Source organism: Bufo bufo, chromosome 5, assembly GCF_905171765.1.
Source record: "Bufo bufo chromosome 5, aBufBuf1.1, whole genome shotgun sequence".
Lineage (NCBI taxonomy): Eukaryota > Metazoa > Chordata > Amphibia > Anura > Bufonidae > Bufo > Bufo bufo.
The window spans coordinates 215,432,832-215,460,292 of record NC_053393.1 but is presented as its reverse complement, the minus strand read 5'-3'; the positions used below and the strand labels follow the sequence as shown (position 1 = coordinate 215,460,292).

The window sequence follows — 27,461 nt, the reverse complement described above, 5'->3', positions numbered from 1 at the left end:
GGAGCATGAAGGCCTCCATTGGCACTAAATTGGAAGCGGTGGAGCGCCCTGGCTTCTGCTCATAGCCCAATAGAATGTCATCCTCTGTCTCCTCCCCCCACCCACGGACAAAACCAGGGATCCCTGAAAAGTTTAATAACTGCTCTTCTTGCTCCTCCTCCTCCTCCCAGCCACCATCCTCCTCTGACTCCTCTTCAGACTCCTGCTGACTAGTTTCAGATGGAATAGCCCCCCCTGGGAATTCATTCAGCATTGCGACTTCCTCATCTTCCAGCTCCTGCTCCTCGACGGCTTGATCAATGACACGACGCAATGCACAATCCAGAAAGAAGGCGTAAGGTACGATGTCACTGATGGTGCCCTGGCTGCGACTGACCAGTTTGGTGATCTCATCAAACTGCCGCAGAAGTCTGCATGTGTTGCGCATAAGCAGCCACTGGCGCAGTGAAAAGAAACAAAGCTCCCAGAACCTGTCCTGCTGCAGAGTTCGTACAGGTAGTTGTTAACGGCACATTGCTGCTGGAGCAGCCTGTCAAGCATATACAAGTTGGAGTTCCAGCGCGTCGGGCTGTCACTAATCAGACGTCTGACGGGCAGGTGGTATCACTGCTGAACATCAGCAAGGCGAGCCGTGGCCATCTAAGATCTTCTAAAATGGCCAGAGATTTTCCTGGCCTGCCGCAAGACGTCCTGTACCCCAGGATATTTAGCAACGAATCGCTGCACGACTAATTTCAGAACATGTGCAATGCACAGCATGTGTGTCATTTTGCTCTGTTTCAGCTCGCTCAACAGATTGGCACCGTTGTCGCACACCACTTTACCAACTGTCAAATTGAGCGTGGTTAGCCACTGATCAGCCTGTGACTGCAGAGCTGAAAGCAGTGCAGGACTGGTGTGGCTCTTGGCTTCCAGGCAAAATAGCCGCAGCACAGCATGGCAACGTCTCACCTGCCACGTCGAATAGGTTCTGGGGAGCTTGAGGGGTGCAACGGAAGAGGCAGTAGCAGTGGAAAAGGAGGAGTCAGCCGAAGAGGAGACGGAGGATGGAGTCGGAGGAGGAGAAGAAGAGGCAGGCCTGCTTGCAATCCTTGGCGGTAACACCAAATCCACACGGGTGCAACGGGTTGCATGCTTGACAGCCGTCAGAAGGTTCACCCAGTGGGCAGTAAAAGTTATGTACCTTCCCATGTTTGCTAGACCACGTGTCGGTGGTCAGATGTATCTTGGCACCGACACTGTGTGCCAGAGATACATTCACTTGCCGCTGAACATGGCCATATAGCTCTGGGAAGCCCTTCTGGGAAAAATATATCCTTCCGGGTAAATTCCATTGCGGTGTGCCAATGGCAAAAAAAATTCTAAAGGCCTCCGAGTCTACCAGTTTATATGGCAGTAGTTGGCGGGCTAGCAGTTTCGACGAGCCAGCGATCAGCTGTTGGGCAAGAGGGTTATCCGGCATCATCAACTTTTTACGTTCGAACATTTGGCCATGGAAGCCTGCCTTTTGCCAGATAAACGCGACGACGGCACGGTGGAAAGTGCAATGGAGGACAAATGGGAGGAGAGAAGAGAAGGAGAAGATGCAGGACGTGGAGCACCGGGAGTGTGAGTTTGTGGGTACTGACGGTGTTGCTCCCACTGGGCTCAGTGATGGGAGTCCAGGTGCCTTCTTAAGGCAGTCGTCCATAGGTGAGTGGGTGAGTGTTGGGCTTACCGCGACTTATGTGTTGACAGCACAGGCTGCAGATGACAACACTATTGTTAGCAGCTGACACGTTAAAAAAAGCCCACACTGGGGAGCCATGTGCCGGCATCCTGTGAGCGCCAGATGTGACCGTGCATGGTGGATGGATTGCTCCAGATACATTTGCAGTCTGCTTTTTGCCTCTTGTGCACTGCGAGTTCTGCATGCTTCTCCTCCTTCTACCCCATATCTGCTGCTCTGTCTCTCCCTATGAACTCCCCTCCTCTTCCTCTCTTGTGGGCACCCACGTGACATCCATCGACATGTCATAACCGTCACCTTCACCACCACTGACATTAAAGAACTCGGAGTAGGCAGCAACAGCGGGGATCTCTGTCCTTGGGCTATTCTGGGTACTGTCGTCAGAACGCTGGGTGGCAGCCGTTGCTACCTCCTCTTCCTGATCCAATGCCAATAATGGCTGTGCATCGGTAAGGTCTGGGAATGGATGGGAAAATAATTCCTCTGACTCGAGTGGAGGGGCTATGGTGGTGGTAATGTCTTTGGGGGTGCACACAGCTGAGAGTGAGGAGGGTGCAGATACAGAGGATAAGGAGGGTGCAGAAGCGGAAGGCTGAGTGAGCCACTCAACCAATTCTGGTGCGTTCTCCAACTTACCACTTAGGCTCTGGCCTGGGGCACCTGGCTGACCACTACCACCCCTGCGGGATGGTCTGCCTCTTCCTCTGCTTTTCATTTTCTAAATGATCCTCTGACAAAGTCCCTATAAAAGATCAGTATTTGTGGAAACAGGTATATCAAACCCCTTAATCAATATTTGGTGGAAGTCAGCATATCAATCCCCTCTATCAATACTTTTTGGAAACAGGTATGTAGAACCCCTTAATGAGTATTTGCTGGAAGCTGGTATATCAAACTCCTTAATCAATATTTAGTGGAAGCCGGTGAATTGTAGACCTCAATCAATATTTTGTGGAAGCCTGTGTATCATACCCCTTAATCAGTATTTTGTGGAAGCAGGTATATCGCACCCCTTAATCAGTTTTTTGGGGGGCCACAGGTATATCACACCAGTTGCAATTAGTTATTCCAATAGCATTTGTCCCTCTATCTAGCTGCGGTATCTCAGCAGAACCGCACACAACTGCTGCACAATACAAATGCACTATAATATACTTTCTATGTTAGAAGGTATATTATAGGTATATCACGCCCCTCAATCAGTTTTTTTTGGGGGGCAACAGGTATATCACACCAGTTGCAATTAGTTATTCCTATAACGTTTGTCCCTCTATATAGCTGTGGTATCTTAGAAGAACCGCACACAACTGCTGCACAATACAAATGCACTATAATATACTTTCTATGTTAGAAGGTATGTTAACCCCTTAAGGACGCAGGGCGTATCGGTACGCCCTATTTCCCGAGTCCTTAAGGACTCAGGGCGTACCGGTACGTCCTAGCTTGAACTCAGTATTCCGGCGCCCGAGGGGTTAAACGGAACGGGATTTCGGCTGAAATCCTTCAGCCGGCATCCTGTGACAACGCCAGGGGGGGTCATGTGACCCCCCCGTGTCGGCGATCGCAGCAAACCGCAGGTCAATTCAGACCTGCGGTTTGCTGCGCTTTTTGCAGTTTCTGATGCCCGCGGTCCCTGACCGCGGGGATCAGAAACTTTTGAGTGCCTATAATCAATATTTTTCACCCCCCCCCCTGCACCCCTGCACGATTTTATGCCGGCGGGTGGTGCGGGGGGGGTGTCGCATGCGGTGGGGGCGGTGCGGGAGGCGGGCGGTGCGGCAGGCGGGATCGCGATCCCCCGCCGCGTCCCCATGAATGATCGTTGGCTTCTAGTGGTTATACCAGGGTGCCAGCACATTGCTGGCACCCTGGTATAAACGGCTGACATCTGTGCAGATGTCAGCCGTTTAACCCTTTCCATACCGCGGTCCGTACGGACCGCTGTATGGAAAAAGTTAACTGTCGTCGGTCAGGGAGCTCCCTCCCTCTCCATCGGGGGGCTGCTGTGCCTTTGCAGCCCCCCAATGGAGAGGGAAAGAGCCCCCAGAGAGCCCCCCTCAGCCCTGTGCTTACCCTTCCCCGTCTGCGAAGTTCTGAGCAGACGGGGAGGGTTCCCATGGCAACAGGACGCCTGCTCAGGCGTCCTGCTGTCCATGGTGCTGAACAGATCTGTGCTGAAAGCATAGATCTGTTCAGTGTAAGTAAAATACAGTATAGAACAATATATATTGTACTGTACTGTATTATACAGACATCAGACCCACTGGATCTTCCAGAACCAAGTGGGTCTGGGTCAAAAAAAAAGTTAAAAAAAGTGAAAAAAGTTAAGATAAAAAAAAAAAACATTCATCACTGAATAAAAATAAAAAAAATAAAATACACTACACATATTAGGTATCGCCGCGTCCGTAACGACCTGATCTATAAAACGGTCATGTTACTTTCCCCGCACGGTGAACACCATAAAAATAAAAAAATAAAAACTATGAGAAAATTGAAATTTTGCCCACCTTACTTCCCAAAAAAGGTAATAAAAGTGATCAAAAAAGTCACATGTACGCCAAAATAGTACCAATCAAACCGTCATCTCATCCCGCAAAAATCATACCTTACCCAAGATAATCGCCCAAAAACTGAAAAAACTATGGCTCTCAGACTAAAGAAACACTAAAACATGATTTTTTTTGTTTCAAAAATGAAATCATTGTGTAAAACTTACATAAATAAAAATAAAGTATACATATTAGGTATCGCCGCGTCCGTATCGACCGGCTCTATAAGAATATCACATGATCTAACCCTTCAGGTGACCACCGTAAAAAATAAAAAATAAAAACGGTGTAAAAAAAGCCATTTTTTGTCATCTTACGTCACAAAAAGTGTAATAACAAGCGATCAAAAAGTCATATGCACCCCAAAATAGTGCCAATTAAACCGTCATCTCATCCCGCAAAAAATGAGACCCTACTCAAGATAATCGCCCAAAAACTGAAAAAACTATGGCTCTTAGACTATGGAGACACTAAAACTTTTTTTGGTTTTAAAAATGAAGTTATTGTATAAAACTTACATAAATAAAAAAAAGGTATACATATTAGGTATCACCGCGTCCGTGACAACCTGCTCTATAAAATTACCACATGATCTAACCTGTCAGATGAATGTTGTAAATAACAAAAAAAAAAAAAAAACGTGCCAAAAAAGCTATTTCTTGTTACCTTGCCGCACAAAAAGTGTAGTATAGAGCAACCAAAAATCATATGTACCCTAAACTAGTACCAACAAAGCTGCCACCTTATTCCGTACTTTCTAAAATGGGGTCACTTTTTGGGAGTTTCTACTCTAGGGGTGCATCAGGGGGGCTTCAAATGGGACATGGTGTCAAAAAAACCAGTCCAGCAAAACCTGCCTTCCAAAAACCGTATGGCATTCCTTTCCTTCTGCGCCCTGCCGTGTGCCCGTACAGCGGTTTACGACCACATATGGGGTGTTTCTGTAAACTACAGAATAAGGGCCATAAATAATCAGTTTTGTTTGGCTATTAACCCTTGCTTTGTTACTGGAAAAAAAATATTAAAATGGAAAATCTGCCAAAAAAGTGAAATTTTGAAATTGTATCTCTATTTTCCATTAAATCTTGTGCAACACCTAAAGGGTTAACAAAGTTTGTAAAATCAGTTTTGAATACCTTGAGGGGTTTAGTTTCTTAGATGGGGTCACTTTTATGGAGTTTCTACTCTAGGGGTGCATCAGGGGGCTTCAAATGGGACATGGTGTCAAAAAAACAGTCCAGCAAAATCTGGCTTCCAAAAACCATACGGCGCACCTTTCACTCTACGCCCCGCTGTGTGGCCGTACAGTAGTTTACGGCCACATATGGGGTGTTTCTGTAAACTGCAGAGTCAGGGCAATAAAGATACAGTCTTGTTTGGCTGTTAACCCTTGCTTTGTTAGTGGAAAAAATGGGTTAAAATGGAAAATTAGGCAAAAAAATGAAATTCTCAAATTTCATCCCCATTTGCCAATAACTCTTGTGCAACACCTAAAGGGTTAACAACGTTTGTAAAATCAGTTTTGAATACCTTGAGGGGTGTAGTTTCTTAGATGGGGTCACTTTTATGGAGTTTCTACTCTAGGGGTGCATCAGGGGGCTTCAAATGGGACATGGTGTCAAAAAAACAGTCCAGCAAAATCAGCCCTCCAAAAACCAAACGGCGCACCTTTCACTCTACGCCCTACTGTGTGCCCGTACAGTAGTTTACGGCCACATATGGGGTGTTTCTGTAAACGGCAGAGTCAGGGCAATAAAGATACAGTCTTGTTTAGCTGTTAACCCTTGCTTTGTTAGTGGAAAAAATGGGTTAAAATGGAAAATTAGGCAAAAAAATGAAATTCTCAAATTTCATCCCCATTTGCCAATAACTCTTGTGCAATACCTAAAGGGTTAACGAAGCTTGTAAAATCAGTTTTGAATACCTTGAGGGGTGTAGTTTATAGAATGGGGTCATTTTTGGGCGGTTTCTATTATGTAAGCCTCGCAAAGTGACTTCAGACCTGTAGTGGTCCCTAAAAATTTGGTTTTTGTAAATTTCTGAAAAATTTCAAGATTTGCTTCTAAACTTCTAAGCCTTATAACATCCCCAAAAAATAAAATGAAGTAGACATATGGGGAATGTAAAGTCATCAAAATTTTTGGGGGTATTACTATGTATTACAGAAGTAGAGAAACTGAAACTTTGAAATTTGCAAATTTTTCAAAATTTTTGGTAAATATGGTATTTTTTTATGCAAAAAAATTAACTTTTTTGACCCAATTTTAGCAGTGTCATGAAGTACAATATGTGACGAAAAAACAATCTCAGAACGGCCTGGATAAGTCAAAGCGTTTTAAAGTTATCAGCACTTAAAGTGACACTGGTCAGATTTGCAAAAAATGGCCAAGTCCTTAAGGTGAAATAGGGCTGAGTCCTTAAGGGGTTAAAGGTATATCACGCCCCTCAATCAGTTTTTTTTTTGGGGGGGGGGCAACAGGTAGATCACACCAGTTGCAATTAGTTATTCCAATAGCGTTTGTCCCTCTATCTAGCTGCAGTATTGCAGCAGAACTCCACACAACTGCTGCACAATACAAATGCACTATAATATACTTTCTGTTAGAAAGTATATTATAAGTATATCACACCCCTCAGTATGTCACACCTATTGATAGTACACCTATACCAGTCCTTAAAATGACTTTTGTGGCTCTATTAGCTAGCGTTTGGTGTCCCTAACAGTCTGTCCCTGCCCCACACAGCAACCTCTCCCTACACTGGCAAAAACAGAATGTAAAATAGCTGCCAGATCTGGTTTATTTATAGGGTAGGGGGTGTGTCCATGTGCTGAAATGTCTCAATTGGCTGTACTGAACCACCTGATGGATGTGTCATGGGTCAAAGTTTGGCACAATGCAAAAGAATATGGTGCCGGCGGACATCGCCATATGTTCGCATGTTCGGCGAACCACGAACAAGCAAAGTTTGCTGCAAAATGATCTCCGGGAGAACCGCAAGGCCATCTCTAGTCTCCAACATCGTTGACGGCCATAATTTCTGCTCATCGTGAATCGACTTTCATCAGTCAACAGCACTGAGACCCCCTGGTCCCTCGTCCAGCGTAGATACTCCTTTGCTCATGCAAGACTATGATGCCCGTGCTTGGTGGTCTGGTCAGGTACACTTGCTGGTCATCTTGCACACAGACCACGCTAATATAAATGGTTTCTAATGGTCTGACGTGACACTTGAGTACCTCTCATCTCTCTTAAATGTGCCTGGAGTTATGTGGCATTCATCATCCGGTTCCGCAGGGCATTGTTCACAATGAAGCGGTCATCAGTGTGGGATGTGGCCAAAGGATGTCCATCATTTCTATGCCTTTCTGTGACTCTTTCAGTCTCTCTGCATCTCTGTTGCAACCTGCTGATGACACTCTGTGACATTGTAAGCTCAGTGGCCACTTCCATCTGAGAACATCCTGCTTGAAGCCTTCCAATGGTGAGGTACTGTTGATCAATTGTTAAGTGTCGTCTTGGTATCACAATGTCAAAATGTGGACAGCATGATGAGGAGGACTGTTTAAATACCAATTTTAATTGAACCAAGTATTGTATTGGAATATGCATGGATCAAATATCTGTTGGGAATTTTGCCGTTGTTCGAGAACAGCAAGTTGTTCAAAAGTTCACCTGTAAAGGTTAGAGTGCCAAATAATATTCCAAATTTTTTGTGAGTAGTTTTTTGTATATATATATATATATTGTAAGAAGGTACAAGGAATCATTCTGGCCTCTGTGAAGTAAGAGCCGGTTTTCATGTGTCAGCAGCAGTTGCTGTTTGATACCTTGGTACTTAGCATGGCTATAATAGCTGATCCGTGATGGCTCTTGCTGGAAATAGTCAAAGTGCTGGGTGGGTGACTTCTCCCCACGTTCCAGGCCGAGTTTTGCCAGGCATAAAACCAGCCAGCACTGCCAGGTGGGAAGAATTACTCCCGTCTGAAGTGGAACTCAGGAGGTCTGTGTGCTGAGATCTGAGGCCTGTGCTGGGCTGGAGAGCGGAGACCCATGTGTCAGGGGAACAGGCAGTCTAAAGCCTGTATTTGAACTTTCTGAGGCAGAACTGCCACCAAGGTGACTTTTGTTATACAGTAGGTGAACCCGATTTTGTGTCAATCTCGCTCTCTTTCTCGGCGAGATTGAGCACCTACGAGCCCCATCGCGGGAGCCAGCGCCGAGCTGGCTTTCCGCGATGGAGACAGAGCCGTCATAGAAGCGACGGGAGATCCGACTTGGATTCCCGCCAATTCTACACGTGTGCGGCGTTTGTTATGAATTCTGAGGGGGAAGTCCCCGCCGGATTTTAAATAAAAATCCGGCATGGGTCCCCCCCTCAGGAGCATACCGGGCCCTTAGGTCTGTTATGGGTTGTAAGGAGAGCCCCCCCTACGCCGAAAAAACCGTCGTAGGGGGTCCCCCTACAATCCATACCAGACCCGTATCCAAAGCACGCTACCCGGCCAGCCAGGAAGGGAGTGGGGACGAGCGAGCGCCCCCCCCCCTCCTGAGCCGTACCAGGCTGCATGCCCTCAACATGGGGGGGTTGGGTGCTCTGGGGCAGGGGGCGCACTGCGGCCCCCCCACCTCAGAGCACCCTGTCCCCATGTTGATGAGGATAGGGCCCCTTCCCGACAACCCTGGCCGTTGGTTGTCGGGGTATGCGGGCGGGAGGCTTATCGGAATCTGGGAGCCCCCTTTAACCCTAAGTGAATGAGTATGGGGTACATCGTACCCCTACCCATTCACCTGCAAGAAAAGTGGTAAAAACACAAATAAACCACACAGTGTATTAAAATATTTTATTTTTCTGCTCCGGAGGCCGCCCCCTGTCTTCTTTATTAGCTCTTTTACCAGGGGGGGCTCTTCTTCTTCCGCTATCCCGACGGGTCTTCTCCGCTATCCGGGGGGTCTTCTCAACTCTCCGGGGTTCTCCTTCTGTCTTCGCCGCTCTCCGTTGTTGACTCGGCGCACCCCGGTTCTTCGTCTCGCGAGATCTCGGATTTTAAATAAAAATTTAGCGAGACGAAGAACCGGGGTTCTCCTTCTGTCTTCGCCGCTCTCCGTTGTTGACTCGGCGCACCCCGGTTCTTCGTCTCGCTAAATTTTTATTTAAAATCCGAGATCTCGGGAGACGAAGAACCGGGGTGCGCCGAGTCAACAACGGAGAGCGGCGAAGACAGAAGGAGAACCCCGGAGAGTTGAGAAGACCCCCCGGATAGCGGAGAAGACCCGTCGGGATAGCGGAAGAAGAAGAGCCCCCCCTGGTAAAAGAGCTAATAAAGAAGACAGGGGGCGGCCTCCGGAGCAGAAAAATAAAATATTTTAATACACTGTGTGGTTTATTTGTGTTTTTACCACTTTTCTTGCAGGTGAATGGGTAGGGGTACGATGTACCCCATACTCATTCACTTAGGGTGGGGGGCCGGTATCTGGGGGCCCCCTTATTAAAGGGGGCTCCCAGATTCCGATAAGCCTCCCGCCCGCATACCCCGACAACCAACGGCCAGGGTTGTCGGGAAGGGGCCCTGTCCTCATCAACATGGGGACAGGGTGCTCTGAGGTGGGGGGGCCGCAGTGCGCCCCCTGCCCCAGAGCACCCAACCCCCCCATGTTGAGGGCATGCAGCCTGGTACGGCTCAGGAGGGGGGGGGGGGGCGCTCGCTCGTCCCCACTCCCTTCCTGGCTGGCCGGGTAGCGTGCTTTGGATACGGGTCTGGTATGGATTGTAGGGGGACCCCCTACGCCGTTTTTTTCGGCGTAGGGGGGGCTCTCCTTACAACCCATAACAGACCTAAGGGCCCGGTATGCTCCTGAGGTGGGGACCCATGCCGGATTTTTATTTAAAATCCGGCGGGGACTTCCCCCTCAGGATTCATAACAAACGCCGCACACGTGTAGAATTGGCGGGAATCCAAGTCGGATCTCCCGTCGCTTCTATGACGCGCTTGCTGGGATGTGCTGTCACTATTCCAGTGAGTGCGAGATCTCGGCACCATGTCGCCGAGTATCAGCGCGACGCTGTCGTGCTAAAAGCACAATATCACAAACACCTACTGTATTAACTTGCCATTGGGTGTTAAGTAACACCAACACTGCAAAAGTGACGTTTTGTTTTTGTGTGAATAAACACTGAAGTTTGAATTACGAACTTGTATTTTGCCTCTGTACTGTGCCCGCTTATTCTAACTACCAGAGCAAATCCCCACAATATATCTCGTATATATATATAAAAATTAGTTTCTGTCTGTCTAGGCGTCTGTCTGTCTGTTCTTTATGCGCGACCAAACGACTAAACCAATCTTCACCAAATTTGGCACACAGGTACATCATGTGTCCGGGAAGGTTTTAAACCGTGTCTCAGCTCTCTAGGACTTACCGTTCCTCAGATATTCCCAAAAAATTACCTGCATTAGCCAATACAAGCCTATAAGTCTTTCTCTTCAAATCCCAACTGCCAAACACACAGTTTTACTCCAGGTTTCTATAACAACCCAGCCATTTTTCTTCACTGCTGTAGGTCAGCTTTAGGCTAGGGCTACAGGACGACAAAAAGTCGCACAACACATAGGGCACAACTGCACTGCTACATGCATCCATCTTGGATGGATTTTTTGTGACTTGGAGGTCACTGTTAAGGGGGCGGGTACTGTGAAGATCACTTTTAAAGGGGCGGGCACTGCGGAGGTGACTGTTAAAGGGTCGGGCACTGTGGAGGTCACTGTTAAAAGGGCGGGTACTGTGGAAGTCACTGTTAAAGGGGCGGGCACTGTGGAGGTCACTGTTAAAGGGGTGGGCACTGTGGAGGTCACTGTAAAAGGGGCGGACACTGTGGAGGTCACTGTTAAGGGGGCAGGGGCCACTTTTAAAGGGGCAATTGCTGTGGAGGTCACTGTTAAGGCATCAGGGTACTGTGAGGTCACTGTTAAGGCAGCAGGGTACTGTGAAGGTCATTGTTAAGGGGGTGGGCCCCTGAGGAGGTCACTGTCAAGGGATTAGGGTGCTGTGAAACTCACTGTTAAAGGGGTGGGCTGCTGTGAAGGTCAAAGTTAAGGGGATGGGCTGCTGTGGAGGTCCCATATTAAAGTGGTGGGGCACTGTTGGGGGGCTCAATGTTAAGAGATGGGGAATTGTGGAGTTCACTGTTAAAGGGGTAGGGTGCTGTAGAGGTCACTGTTCTGGGGGATGCTGTCGATATCTTTTAACGACACACAGAAACATTAAATGAAATAGAAGAAATATACCCGTGCAAAGCCGGGTCCTTCTGCTAGTATAATATAAAATTGATTTCTGTCTGTCTGTTGTCTGTCTGTTCTTTATGCATGGCCAAACAACTGAATTTATCTGCACCAAATTTGGCACATAGCTACATCAGGTGTCCGGGAAGGCTTTAGACCGCGTCTCAGATCCCTAAGACTTTTCCTGAGATACCCCCCCCCCAAAAAAAAAAAAAAATGTATTAGCCAATAGGAGCTTGCAGCTTTACTCACATTCTAACTGCCATTCGCTCAGTCAAATGACCCTTATTATTTAATAGCAGCTCGCAGGTCCTTCAGCTTGCAGGTTTTGGCATACACAGTTACACCAGGTTTCCATAACAACTCAGCCATTTTTCTTTATTGTTATAGTTCACTATTAGGAGAGCGTGGTGGTGTAGAGGTCACTGTTAAGGAACATTGTGATCTGGTTGTAACATTTTAAGTGGGCAGGGTGCTGTGAAGGTCTCATATTAAGGAGACAGGGTGCTGTGGAGGTCTTATATTAAGGGAGGGTGGTGCAGTGGGGGGGTCACAGTTAAGGTGGTGGGGTATTATGGAGGTCAATGTTAAGGGGGCAAGGTGCTGTAGAGGTCACTGTTAAGGGGGCTGGTGCCAGGGAGGTCACTGTTAAGGGGACGGGCCACTTTTCAGGTCATTGTTAAGATGGTGGGGTGCTGTAGAGGTTACTTTTAAGGGGGCAGGTCATTTTGGGGTGACTGTTAAGGGGGTGGGTGACTTTGAAGGTCACTTTTAAGGGGTAGGCCACTGTGTAGTTCAGTGTAAAGGGCACTATGGAGGTCACAGTTAAGGAGGCAGGGTTCTGTGGAGGTCAAAGTTAAGGGGGTGATCTGCTTTGGAGGTCGCTGTTAATTGGGAGGGGTGCTGTAGAGGTCACATTTATTGGGAACACTGTGGATATCTTTTAACAGCAAAAACATTAAATAAAAGAGTGGAAGTATACCCGTGCAAAGCCGGGTCATGTTGCAAAATGGATGTAAAGATTCATACATTTCTACAACAAATCTGTGATATGGTTATACCCTATATGTAGCAACTAGTGTGCTTCAGGTTTTATCAGGTGTTTAGCTCAAAGCAAAATTGCCACAGAAAAGGAATCTTATCAAGACCTAAATGAAGATGGTCTCTGTCACTTATTCCAATTTTGACAAACTTTTTGTGTATCAAAAAAAATGGAAAGAAAAGCTAGTTCTGAATAATTTGGTAGTCTGAACCTGTACATAATATTATCTGTCTGTACATTTCATGCACCATAATTCCCTGTAGCTTCCTACCAAAAACAATAAAACATGATTTATTTATATTTTTACCCTGTAACTAGTTCCAACTTCAAACATCCAGATTATCCACATTTATCTTTGCAAAGATACTTCTGATTATGTAGAGATTATGGACCTGTAGGAGCTGGAATCTGGTTGCCATTAAAAGCTGGCTCCCCACTGAGAAGGTAGATCTGTTTTTACCCTCCCTTCTCCCTTGCTGCATACACAGTGTACAATAAGAGCTGTGTATACAATGTGGCATTGCTACTTCCTGCTCCTGACCTATTGATCATGTAATTGCTGGGGGCTGTGTAACTGCATGTGCTGTGTTGTAGCACACCAAGTTAAGTCCTGCTATGCATGTCAGAAAACTGTAAAAAAAAAAAAAGGTAATAAAGAAAATGCAATTAAAAAAATTCTTTAGAAAATACAAAAACAGAAACAAAATGTCACCACACTGCAATTTCTAGCTTCTAGTTAAAATCAATGCTCAGTATACAGCAGCAGTGTATTATTTGTCTTTAACAAAAAATATTTCTAAAGAAATTTGAAATTAACAGTTCTTATATGTTCCTTATATAGCCAAGATAGCTAACTTATGTCCATGTCTAATAGGTAAACAACTACTTAGTTCATCATACTGTACATACTAAGGGCAAGGACGTATGTTCCTAACATACCACATTATAGGAATTCATCTTCTTCCTCCTGGCAAGGTCAGTGATATTAAGTGAATTATACTTAATGCTTTCCATACAGCCCTTGAAATTTCTTCTGTTGCTTGAGCTTGGCTTTCCAGACAAAGGCATGCCTCCAAAAGTTAGCTGGAATGGAATCCCACAACAATATTACTTTTTTGTTAATGAGAAATATGTTCACCTGCAAGTAATAATGAACTGGCCTATTATGAACTTATTTATTAGTATGCACATTTTGTAGAGTGTGACCCTGCAGTGGATCCTAACATTATAGTACAGTATAGTTGTCCAAGATAATTAAAAGACAAGACAAGCTGCACAATTGATTAATATATAAAAAATTATGTTAACCCATTTTACCAGTACCGTTTTTTGCGGCCTTTGTCCGGTCCCCCTGCCACTGCTTGTTTACAAGCTGTTGCAGGTATGTGCCATTATATGGCATGTGACCACTGCAACCAATCAATGTCCACAGTGGTCTACCGCTGAGGACAGTGATTGGCTGCAAGGGTGACATTCCATATGTCTGTACGTTACTGGGCACATCACTGACCCTCTCACGAGCACAGTGATATGAAGTTGTACAGCATGTGATTGCTGCAGCGACTTGCTGACCTCAGTGATAGACTGTAGGAGGCAGTCACTGGCAGCAGCAGTCACGTGTTGTATACTGGCACGCAAGTCGCCACTGGAGTTTGTAAACGAGCAGTGGAATGGCTCACCAGAGAAGGGGGTGAGTATAAAAATATTTTTTTTTTACTTTAAGCAATTGTTAGGATTAACTGAGTTTTTTTTATCTTGGACAATCCCTTGAAGGCTTGTCTAAGATAGCTCCATGATATTAAAATGTAGAATTACCATAGCAATTAACACAAAATATATGACAGTTTTGCATATTTTAACCAAAGGTTAAATCCATATACAAAAGATGTGTTATACTACATACAATGGTATGCAAAAGCTTGGGCACCCCTGGTCGAAATTACTGTTACTGTGAACACATAAGGAAGTTAAAGATAAAAAGGCATAAAGGTTAAGATGACACAATCCCTTTGTATTTTAAGAGAAAACTAGTTTTTATTTTAATCTTTTATATTTTCAAAGTAACAAAAAAAAGGTAGAAGGCCCGAAGAAAAACTTTGGCCACCCTGCATAGTTAGTACCTAGCAGCACCCCCTTTGGCAAGTATAACAGCTTATAAACACTTTTTGTAGCCAGCCAAAAGTCTTTCAATTCTTGTTTGGGAGATTTTCATCTATTCATTCTTGTAAGTCTTCCAGTTCTGTGAGATTCCCAGGACGTCTTGCATGCACTGCACAAGTCTATCCATAGGTTTTTCAGTGAAGTTCATATCAGGGGACTGTGAGGGCCATGGTAACATCTTAAGCTTGCCCCTTTTGAGGTAGTCTATTGTGGATGTTTAGGTATCTTTAGGATCAATATCAACTTGTAGAAGCCATCCTCTTTTGAACTTCAGCCTTTTTTACAGTTGGTGTCAATTTTACTTCCAGAATTGGCTGGAATTTCATTGACTCCTTTCTTCCCTCTACCCGTGAAATGTTCCCCGTGCAATTGGCTGCAACACAACCCCAAAGCATGATTGATCCACCCTCATGCTTAATTGTTGGAAAGGTGTTCGTTTATGAAATGTTGTGCCCTTTTTCTCCAACTGTACCTCTGCTCATTGTGGCCAAAAAGTTCTATTTTAACCTCATTGGTCCACAGGACTTGTTTCCAAAATGCATCAGGCTTGTTAAGATGTCCTTTTGCTAACTTCTGACGCTGAATTTTGTAGTAAGGACACAGATGTTTTCTTTTGATGACTCTTCCATGAAGACCATATTTATACAGGTGTCGCTGAACGGTAACAATGTTCCACAATGTTCCACAGTGATGAGCGGCATAGGCAATATTAGTTCTCGCGATATTTCGTGAATTTTTCACATAATATTTGCAATAAATTCGCGAATTCTAGAATTCGTGATCTCCAGTCATTATTTTCGCGATTTCGCAAATAGGCACTAATGATGTGCATATTACCGATTGGTGCACTAAGTATTGTTGTGACATCCCAGCACTATGTCTGTAGCATATATGTATGGACAGCAGAGAAACAGTAATTCCTATCACACTAACTAAAAGCCTGCACTGGAACCTATCAGCTACACTATATCACTATCTAACCTACACTGACTATCTCCCACTAACTATCTGTATTAAACACTGCTCAAAAAAATAAAGGGAACACAAAAATAACACATCTTAGATCTGAATTAATTAAATATTTTTGTGAAATACTTTGTTCTTTACATAGTTGAATGTGCTGACAACAAAATCACACAAAAATAAAAAAATGTAAATCAAATTTTTCAACCCCTGGAGGTCTGGATTTGGAGTCCCACTCAAAATTAAAGTGGAAAAACACACTACAGGCTGATCCAACTTTGATGTAATGTCCTTAAAACAAGTCAAAATGAGGCTCAGTAGTGTGTGTGGCCTCCACGTGCCTGTAGGACCTCCCTACAAAGCCTGTGCATGCTCCTGATGAGGTGGCGGACGGTCTCCTGAGGGATCTCCTCCCAGACCTGGACTAAAGCATCTGCCAACTCCTGGACAGTCTGTGGTGCAACGTGACGTTGGTGGATAGAGCGAGACATGATGTACCAGATGTGCTCAATTGGATTCAGGTCTGGGGAACGGGCTGGCCAGTCCATAGCATCAATGCCTACGTCTTGCAGGAACTGCTGACACACTCCAGCCACATAAGGGTCTAGTATTGTCTTGCATTAGGAGGAACCCAGGGCCAACCGCACCAGCATATGGTCTCACAAGGGCTCTGAGGATCTCATCTCGGTACCTAATGACAGTCAGGCTACCTCTGGCGAGCATATGGAGGGCTGTGCGGCCCTCCAAAGAAATGCCACCCCACACCATTACTGACCCAATGCCAAATTGGTCATGCTGGAGGATGTTGCAGGCAGCAGAACGTTCTCCACGGCGTCTCCAGACTCTGTCACATCTGTCACATGTGCTCAGTGTGAACCTGCTTTCATCTTTGAAGAGCACAGGGCGCCAGTGGCAAATTTTCCAATCTTGGTGTTCTCTGGCAAATGCCAAACGTCCTGCACGGTGTTGGGCTGTAAGCACAACCCCCACCTGTGGACGTCGGGCCCTCATATCACCCTCATGGAGTCTGTTTATGACCGTTTGAGCAGACACATGCACATTTGTGGCCTGCTGGAGGTCATTTTGCAGTGCTCTGGCAGTGCTCCTCCTGTTCCTCCTTGCACAAAGGCAGAGGTAGCGGTCCTGCTGCTGGATTGTTGCCCTCCTGCGGCCTCCTCCACGTCTCCTGATGTACTGGCCTGTCTCCTGGTAGCGCCTCCATGCTCTGGACACTACGTTGACAGACACAGCAAACCTTCTTGCCACAGCTCGCATTGATGTGCCATCCTGGATAAGCTGCACTACCTGAGCCACTTGTGTGGGTTGTAGACTCTGTCTCATGCTACCACTAGAGTGAAAGCACCGCCAGCATTCAAAAGTGACCAAAACATCAGCCAGGAAGCATAGGAACTGAGAAGTGGTCTGTGGTTACCACCTGCAGAACCACTCCTTTATTGGGGGTGTCTTGCTAATTGCCTATAATTTCCACCTGATGTCTATCCCATTTGCACAACAGCATGTGAAATTGATTGTCACTCAGTGTTGCTTCCTAAGTGGACAGTTTGATTTCACAGAAGTGTGATTGACTTGGAGTTACATTGTGTTGTTTAAGTGTTCCCTTTATTTTTTTGAGCAGTGTATATATGAACTAACTAACTATCTAATGTAATTGGATAAGGAATAGGATCCAGATAAAAGCACAGAGCACAGCAATGTCACTGCTCTCTCTATCAGAACTGCGAAAAAATAGCAGAAAATGGCTGCTGGGGAGTTTCTTATATATTAAAAGGGTGGGCAACTTTCCTATTGGTTGCTAGGCCTTCCGATTGGCCCACAAGCAAGAAGGGAGGTTACTGATGAAAAAAATATCTAGAATATTTGCGATTAAGAATATATATCACTATGTTATACATCTTCACAGATTCTCGAAGTGATGATATTCGCGATAAAAATTTGCGATTAGAATATTTGCAATCAAAACTCTTCCACAACTCAAGTGTCTGTTTAATCTTCCTGAAGGTCTTTTGCAATCAAATGGGGGTTCTCATTTGCCTCTCTATCGATCCTATGAGCAGCTTTCTCTTGGTCTTCCAGACCTTCTTTTTACCTCTACTTGTGTTAACTGCCATTTCTTTATTACATTTCTAACTGAGTAAATGCCAACCTGAAAACACTTTGCTGTCTTATAGCCTTCTTCTCCTTTGTGGGCCTCAACAATTTTCATTTTCAGAGTGTTAGGCAGTTGCTTAGAAGAACCCAAGGCTGCTTTTTTTTTGGACATAGAAGAGTCTGAGAATTTATAAAGATTTGAAATTTGCATCACCTGGCCTTTCCTAACGATGATTGTGAACAAGCCCTAACCCTAACAGGCTATTTAAGGTCTGAGACCTTGGTCAAAGTTATCTAAGCGTTCAAATCTCCTTGAGTTCCCATACTTTTTCAATGTACTCCTTTCCTTTTTTACTCAAATGTTAAAAAGTGTGTTTCATCTTTAACTGTATGCCTTTTGGAGATCATTTCATCTTCAAGTTGTCTAACTGTTCACAGTTACAGTAATTTTGGGCAGTAGGTGCCTAAACTTTTGCATGCCACTGTATTTGACTATAAAAACAAAACAATACAACAGTAACAAGAATTTATGCACATATTAAATAATCAATACAAACAATATAATAAGATGGAGAAATAGAAGGAATACTATCTTCTAAATTATTATCTTTTTTTTTTTAACATAAATTCCATTTCTTAAATTTAATCCCTTACACCCAATTTACAATGTCAAAATTGTGCCTCTTACCTCAAAATCCAGGTCTAATTTAACAAATTCTCCATTTGTTTTAAAATGCTGTACATGGTTGTCCAGGGTAAGATTAATATGCTTTTTATGGCGGTCTATTATAACTGAGTGCCAATGATGGTCATCTAGAAGACTTCCTGTAGTAACGGTTGTATGGCCATAAATGTTTCCATACTGGTTACTTCCTAATATATGAAGAAACAAGATAATTTACTGACTGACTGAAAAGTACATACCATGCATAAAGTAAAATATTGTTACAGAAATTTAACATCAGCACTAGAGATGATTGAACTTCTTGAGATTCGCTTTGTGTTCAATTGGGCGAGTTTGGTTTGGACCTAAATCAATTAATCATGTATTACTCCTATCTCCCTGAAAATTGGTATATTACACCCTCTAGCCGTCTAGGACTCTTTTTGTTAATTTTTTTTACAATTAATTGCTGTTTCTCTCCCCCTTTCCTTTCCTTGTAAGCTCTTGAATGCAATGACAGCAATAGCAAATTATGTCAAAGTGACACTGACATATATGGCTATTGGTAATTGCATGTGATAATTGTCAGAAGAGAGTGGCTTGTTCTGAATGAGCCTGGAAATTTCTCCCTTTAAAATAGGAGAAACAGCAGTACAATGTCGATGTGAAAAAAGTATAGGGTAATAGTACCATATGACTGCAATAGTATTGTCCGCAGCAGCAGAGCATGGAACATACAAAGCAGTAGATGTATGTAATAGGAGTAGTAATAATATTAGTAGTAGTGATGGATATGTAGCAGTAATGGTAGTGGCACTAGGGGTAATGAAAGTAGCAGTAGGGGATTAGCAGCAGGGAGCAGCAGCTGCAGTGGTGGCGGCAGCAGCAGCAGTCATATAATACAGAACTTGATGGTAGGCAGGCAGACAGTGGCAATGACGTGATAGCGGCAGCAGCAGCCATACGGTATGGTAAATGATGGCAGGCAGGCACAAAGTGGCAATGGCATGATGGCGGTAGCAGCCCTATAGTACATGATGGTAGGAAGGCAGAGAATAGCAGCTGCATGATGGGACACCATCAGCAAGGGAAGCTCTATTAATCAGCCTCAGTCAGAGGGGTCTGAAAATCCTCACAGGTCTATGCTTCATTAATTTTGCCAAAAGTTATGTTTTCTACACTGGAGGAGGACAACTTCATCCATTTGGTTGTCACAACGAAACTGGAAGCTAGGCAAAAGAGAGCATGGACAGCATACTGGGTTAGTTTTGGCCACTGTTCCAGTGTGCCTGCACAGAAGTTCTTGGGGTCAGGGAACACAGTATGCACCAGAGAAAAGCCAGTGCCAAGGTAAGACTGAACCCAAGTATTGAGGCGGTATATCTCAGTTTGCTGATTTTTGTTATATCATGTTGATGATACTAAACTGGCTACTTCTGTGGCTTCTGCTGTTTTTGGTAGGAGGGCAGACCTCAGACATAGGGGTGGCAGATGGCTGCTCGCCAAAAGCTGTGGCAATCTAGAAACAGTGTTTTCTGGTAATTAAAATAATTTGGTCCCCCGGAAAGCATGGCAATCCAGTAATTATCCCATTGCTTCATGTTAATGATACACCTGTGCCTGTCATTACATGAGCAAGCAAGCATAGAGCTTGCCATTCTATCTAGTGTGCCTGAGGCCTCAGTTCTTTCCAACTCCGTCCCTTACTGAGATGATTGGTCATTATTGCTCGTGTCATCGTCATCATCAGCAGCAGCAGCCTCCAGCTCTACCACCACCAGCTCTTCCTCCTCCTCCTCCTCCTCCTCCTCTTCCAGAGGCACCTCATCATATTCATCCTACACTTCCTCCCACTTTCTTGTGGGTCCCAGCAAGTTGGGTAGCTAGCAAGATGCATTATAAGACTACATTTATCACATGTACCATGCAAGGGACATGTGTTATTTAACCCACAGTGTTCCTGCCTTTCCAACTATCAACTTTGCCCAGTTGGATCTGACAGAGAGACGGCCAGCGGGATGTTAGCTCTGGCTGTGTGGCTACTCTCACCCAGGCCGATCAGCTCTCACACTAAACAACAACTCTTTACTTTACACATATGATAGGAGAGAGAGGGATTGGGAGAAAAGCTCTGCCTTGCTTCTGTTGGGGATGGTTGAATGTTCATGGAGGAGGACATGGAGTAGGCGGATAAGCGGCTGGTGTAAGAACCAGACCGACACAAATAAAGAGGTATTAATAGGACCTGTCCCACTTGCTTTGGTGCAGCCTTGTCGCAAAAAGCATGGATCCAGTGGGCAGCGAAAGACATGTACTGTTTTTGACCATGACAGCTACTGCAGGTGTGCACGATGGTTTGCACCTTGCTGCACAGTGAGAATTAAACAATTGTTTGGAAAACAAATGGAGAGCTGTATAGAAGTATAAATATTATATAACAGAATTACATTTTGGTGAAGGCGCAGAACTGTACCACCATTACAATAACTAAGTTGTATGTCAGCAACTGTTCCACTAGCAACTTGGCCAGTTGAAAGTTCAGCTTGCACGCAATCTAAATGCTGGTTGAGAATACATAGTTTTCTCATGGCCCCATGTTCTGTTATGGATGTCTCACAATGGAGAGGAGGACAAGGAGGAGTCTGAGCAGGAGAAGTAGTGACTGATGTTGATGACAAGTATACTGTATTTGGGGATGTGAGCTGGATGTAATAAAAAAAAAGACAAGGAGAAGGATGACAGACTGATGCGGAATGCTGACCAGTTGTATTTTCCCAAAGGATCTAGTGATACGGCTTCATGTGCTGCAATAGATCCCTGGTATCTATGTTTGTATTTGAACGGACACGGCTTATTTTAATCCTGCAGATCTTGCACACAGGTGTGGTTTGGTGTGCCAGCCTTGAGTATCATACTTAGAGTTTAGTGGGCTTTTGTTGCCTCTTTTTAGGTAAAACAATGGTGCCCCACTAAAAGGGGGCAGTTAAGACAGAGAGGATGTAATTTAAACTAAGGGGGGTTGCAAAGAAAAGGCTCAGAGGTGACCTCCATATTATCCTGCTATGACTGACAGGAGGAGTGATACATCCAGTACCCAATCTTATCCTCTTTGTCTTCAATAATAATGTTGTCACTAGTTTTTTCATTATAAGAATAGATAGTTGGAGAATGAAATGGAAAATATAAGTTGAAATGTCAGATAGAAATAAACATTTAGTTAGATCCCAGCTCATGATTTAAGTTTAAATAGGGATACTTTCAATTCTTTAGAATGGAAAAAAATCCAATGACATAGCTGACAAAGACAGAAATTAATGGAAACCTGTCAAGTTCAAAATGTAGTCCAATCTGTGGGCAGCATGTTAAAGAATTGTAATTTATTCCGTTAAATCCTCCTAATTCTGGGTTTAGGAGATTAGAGGGAAGTTTTACTAAGTGACTGACAATGTTCAGTTTCTGCATACAGAGAGTAAAACCATCCACTGAATTTATAAGCCTAGAATTTTATATGTACAGTCGTGGCCAAAAGTTTTGAGAATGACACAAATATTAGTTTTCACAAGGTTTGCTGTTAAACTGCTTTTAGATCTTTGTTTCAGTTGTTTCTGTGATGTAGTGAAATATAATTACATGCACTTCATGCGTTTCAAAGGCTTTTATCGACAATTACATGACATTTATGCAAAGAGTCAGTATTTGCAGTGTTGGCCCTTCTTTTTCAGGACCTCTGCAATTCGACTGGGCATGCTCTCAATCAACTTCTGGGCCAATTCCTGACTGATAGCAACCCATTCTTTCATAATCACTTCTTGGAGTTTGTCAGAATTAGTGGGTTTTTGTTTGTCCACCCGCCTCTTGAGGATTGACCACAAGTTCTCAATGGGATTAAGATCTGGGGAGTTTCCAGGCCATGGACCCAAAATGTCAACGTTTTGGTCCCGAGCCACTTAGTTATCACTTTTGCCTTATGGCACGGTGCTCCATCGTGCTGGAAAATGCATTGTTCTTCACAAAACTGTTGTTGGATTGTTGGAAGAAGTTGCTGTTGGAGGGTGTTTTGGTACCATTCTTTATTCATGGCTGTGTTTTTGGGCAAAATTGTGAGTGAGCCCACTTCCTTGGATGAGAAGCAACCCCACACATGAATGGTCTCAGGATGCTTTACTGTTGGCATGACACAGGACTGATGGTAGCGCTCACCTTTTCTTCTCCGGACAAGCCTTTTTCCAGATGCCCCAAACAATCGGAAAGACGCTTCATCTGAGAATATGACTTTGCCCCAGTCCTCAGCAGTCCATTCACCATACTTTCTGCAGAAGATCAATCTGTCCCTGATGTTTTTTTTGGAGAGAAGTGGCTTTTTTGCTGCCCTTCTTGACACCAGGCCATCTTCCAAAAGTCTTCGCCTCACTGTGCGTGCAGATGCGCTCACACCTGCCTGCTGCCATTCCTGAGCAAGCTCTGCACTGGTGGCACTCCGATCCCGCAGCTGAATCCTCTTTAGGAGACGATCCTGGCGCTTGCTGGACTTTCTTGGATGCCCTGAAGCCTTCTTAACAAGAATTGAACCTCTTTCCTTGAAGTTCTTGATGATCCTATAAATTGTTGATTGAGGTGCAATCTTAGTTGCCACAAATATCCTTGCCTGTGAAGCCATTTTTATGCAACGCAATGATGGCTGCAAGGGTTTCTTTGCAGGTCACCATGGTTAACAATGGAAGAACAATGATTTCAAGCATCACCCTCCTTTTAACATGTCAAGTTTGCCATTTTAACCCAATCAGCCTGACATAATGATCTCCAGCCTTGTGCTCGTCAACATTCTCACCTGAGTTAAGAAGACGATTACTGAAATTATCTCAGCAGGTCCTTTAATGACAGCAATGAAATGCAGTGGAAAGGTTTTTTTGGGATTAAGTTAATTTTCATGGCAAAGAAGGACTATGCAATTCATCTGATCACTCTTCATAACATTCTGGAGTATATGCAAATTGCTATTATAAAAAATATAAGCAGCAACTTTTCCAATTTCCAATATTTATGTAATTCTCAAAACTTTTGGCCACGACTGTATAAACCCCAATTCCAAAAAAGTTGTGACACTGTGTAAATATAAATAAAAAAATAAATAAAAACAAAATTCAATGATTTGCAAATCTCATAGATAGTGTTCAGCGAGCATCGCTACGCTCCGCACATCACGGTGCTCGAGCGCGATGCTCAAGTCAGTGTATTTAAATGTAATTTAGCATCTATTTCTGAAAAATTTCTTCCAGGATTTGAACTCACAACCCCTTGTACATTAGAGACAAGGACCTTATCTACTGAGCCATAAAGCTGAATGCTAAAGTGTGTCAGAAAAACCTCATAGTAGTTTCTGATGTAGTGACTATTACTATTCAGAAGAAGACTTATTTTATATTTCTGTGCAGGTTAACATGTAGCTGTTGTGAGAAGGTGACAGGTCTCACGCAGGTTGGAGGCAAGGAAGGGGTGGATAGTGCGGTCCACGCTCCTATTCCACCACAGGTGAGACCAGCTGGAGGTACTCAGCCTGGCATAAAGCACCTCCAAGAGTTACAGCAAGGGGGGAGTGTGTTACCTGTGGATAGAGGCCTGGAGGCCCTGTCAGTGTGCTCTCAGCTGGGCAAGGCTGAGGGACCACAAGGCTGGGAGATAGCCTGGAGTTGGGTGATGAAGCGACGCCTGGGAGGTCGCAGGGCTATAGTCAGGCGGACTACTAAGCCCCAATCCCCCACAAGAAACACTGAACTGGAGACAGTGGGCATACTGGACTCTGTACAGCCAGGAGGCTGTGGGACATTGGCTGACAAAGCCACATGGGTTCACAGGGTATGAACTTCAGGTGAGTCAGGAACTTCATGTTTAGTTAGAGCCCAGCCGGGCAGGTGTTTATTTTGTATTATTTATGTTTGGTTTGCTGGGACGCAATAAATGCACTGTTTGCACCTGAAACCTGGTGTCCTGAAGCCGTATCTGTGAGAATGACCCCCGGAGAAGAGCTATCCCCCCACACTGTATAATGTAGTGGTTAATGATCTTACACTGGATGTCACAAATATTTATTGTATGCGCACACTTTACACTGGAGATGTGTGTCACAGCTAATGTCACTGTCCGCAGCGGACACCGTATACGGAAAAAGTACGATGGATGTCACAGATATTTTTGGAATGCGCACACTTTACGCAGGAGATGTGGCGCAGCTAAAGTCACTGTTTGCAACGGCCTAACTATTGCACCGTACTTAGCGCAGGATGCGCTAAAAATAGATATTGCTGCCACAGACAACAGTCCTTAAACTGACTTTTGGGTCTGTAAAGCCTTAGCTATTTAGCTAAGTTTGCGCTAAAAATAGATATTGCTGCTGCCACACACAACAATAGTCCTTAAAAGGACTTTTGGGTCTGTAAAGTTTTAGCAATTTAGCGTAGGTTGCGCTAAATATATATATTGCTGCTGCTGCACACAACAGTAGTCCTTAAAAGGACTTTTTGGTCTCTGAAAAGTTTTTCTAATAAACATATTCCTATATCACTCCCTACACTGTCTGTCCCTTCCTCAGCACAGCTCTCCCTGACTAAGACTGAGCCGAACATGCGTCATCGGGTGCTATATAGCCAATCACTTTAATGCCATTAACAAACATGGCTACGGCATTACAGTGAGGGCAGTATTTACCTGCAAGTTCATTGGCTGCGTAGAGTGCCAAGCATCGAGATGCTCGAGCCGAACTGCTATTCGGCCATGCATGCTCGATCAACACTACATTTTACCATTTCATGAAAAAAATAACTAATTTATAACTTGATGGCACCAATGCATCTCAAAAAGTTGGGACGGGGCAATAAAAGGCTGGAAAAATAATGGTACTAATAAAGAACAGCTGGAGAAGCAATTTTCTACAAACTTACATGACTGAGCATGTTAGAGAGGCAGGGTTTCTCAGCAGCAAAGATGATGACAAGTTTAACTATGTGCAAAAAACTGTGTGATCAATGGAACCTCAGGCCCTGAGGCACCACCGCATTTAAACAGTCATGATTCTGTATTAAAAATTACTACATGAGCACAGGAACATTTTAGAAATAATTTTCCATGAACACAGTTCATTGTGCGATCGACACATGCAAGAAGAAGCCATTTGTCAAAGTGATCCAGAAACACTGCCACTGTCTTTTTTGGGCCATGGCTCATTTAAAATGGACTGAGGCAAAATGGAAAACTATTATGTGGTCAGATAATCAAATTTTTAAATTCTTTTTGGAAACCACGAATGAAATGTTCAGAATAATAAAAAGGAGAAGGACTATCCAGGTTGTTATGAGAGCACAGTTTAAAGCCTGCATCTATGATGGTGTGGGGTTGCATTGATGCCTAAGGCATGGGAGGATTCGATATCTGGATATGTACTATCAATGCTGAACAGTTTCAGGAGGTATTAGAACAACATATGCTCCCATCTAGATGTCTATGGCCATTATGCCTTGCATATTTCATCAAGACAATGCTAAACCGCATACTGCATCCATCCCAACAGCATAACTGTGCAGGAGAAGAGTCAGAGTGCTGAACTGGCCTGCCTGAAGTTCAGACATTTCACCAACAGAAAACTTTTGGCATATCAAGAGACAAAAAATCTGACAAAGAAGACCCAGGACTATTGAGCAGCTAGAATACTATATTGGTCAACAAATGGGACAACATTTCTCTCCTAAAAGTCCACCAATTGGTCCCCTTACTTCCAATACGTTTACAGACCATCATTAACCTCTTCCCTGCTCTGGCTTAAATAACAGCGCCGTAGTACTATGGCGCGCAGATCAGCTGCAGGGGTCCGGCAGTGACTGATAGCCAGACCCCTGCTATATGCGCCGGCATATTAACCCTAGATGTGCCGCGGTCTACACTCTTACCACGGCAAATGCAATGTCCATGCAGGGAGGAAGCACCAATCGGATCCCCACGCTGGTATGAATGGGATCTGATGGCTTGGATGGCAGCCCGATGCCTTCCCTAGGCATCGTAGCTGCCATCCATGTCAGCCTGTGAAATCCAGCCCACTGGATCTCACAGGCAGGAAGGCTGTAAGTCTATTACACTGGTAAAACACTTATAGCCAATGCATTACAAAACAGAAGTATTGTAATGCATTGTAAAAGGGATCAGACCCACAAAAGTTGAAGTCCCAGAGTCGGACAACAAAATAAAGTAAAAAAAAAGTAAAAAAAAAATAATGTTTAACAAAAAAATTGTAACAAAAAAAAAAAAAAGCGTCCTTAATAAAAAATAGGGAAAAAAACATATTAGGTATTGCCGTGTCTGTATCGACTGGCTCTATAAAAATATCACATGATCCACCGTAAAATAAAAAAAGGGCCAAAAAATCTATTTTCTGGACACCTTGCATCACAAAAAGTGTAATACCAAGCGATCAAAAAGTCTTATGTACCCTAAAATGGAACCAATCAAACCCCGCAAAAAAGAGCCTTTATCTAAGACAATCGCCCAAAAAATAAACAAATATCACTCTCAAAAAATGGCAACACAAAGCAAGATTTTATTCTGTTCAAAAAGGCTTTCATTGTGTAAAACTAAAAAACTAAAATAAAAAAATAATAGACACATTGGGTATCACAACGTCCTTAACAACCTGATTTCTAAAATATCGCATGAGATGCCCCCTCAGGTGAATGTTGTAAAAAAAAATATTTTTAACTATGCCAAAACAGCAATTTTTTTGTCACCTTGCCTCACAAAAAGTGTAATAACAAGCGATCAAAAAGTTTCATGTACCCAAAAATGGTACCAATAAAAACATCACTCATCCTGCAAAAAATTAGCTCCCACATAAGATAATCACTCAAAAAATGAAAACCAATGGCACCTACTGTTTAAACCAATCCATCAAAATCTGCGCTGCAAAAGCCTTATGGCGCTTC

At 44.0% G+C, this 27,461-nt stretch overlaps 1 protein-coding gene across 1 annotated transcript in view; it reads right to left on the bottom strand.

The window, feature by feature from the left end:
- The window catches only part of CNTNAP2 (contactin associated protein 2), a 2,268,074-nt gene that overhangs the window by 1,153,737 nt on the left and 1,086,876 nt on the right, over positions 1 to 27,461 (bottom strand). Inside the window, exons 6-7 of the mRNA XM_040431924.1 lie at positions 18,523 to 18,707; positions 13,542 to 13,685 (exon numbers count right to left, since the gene is read on the bottom strand). Coding sequence (XP_040287858.1) covers positions 13,542 to 13,685; positions 18,523 to 18,707 — 329 coding nt within the window. The remainder of the gene's footprint in view (positions 1 to 13,541; positions 13,686 to 18,522; positions 18,708 to 27,461) is intronic.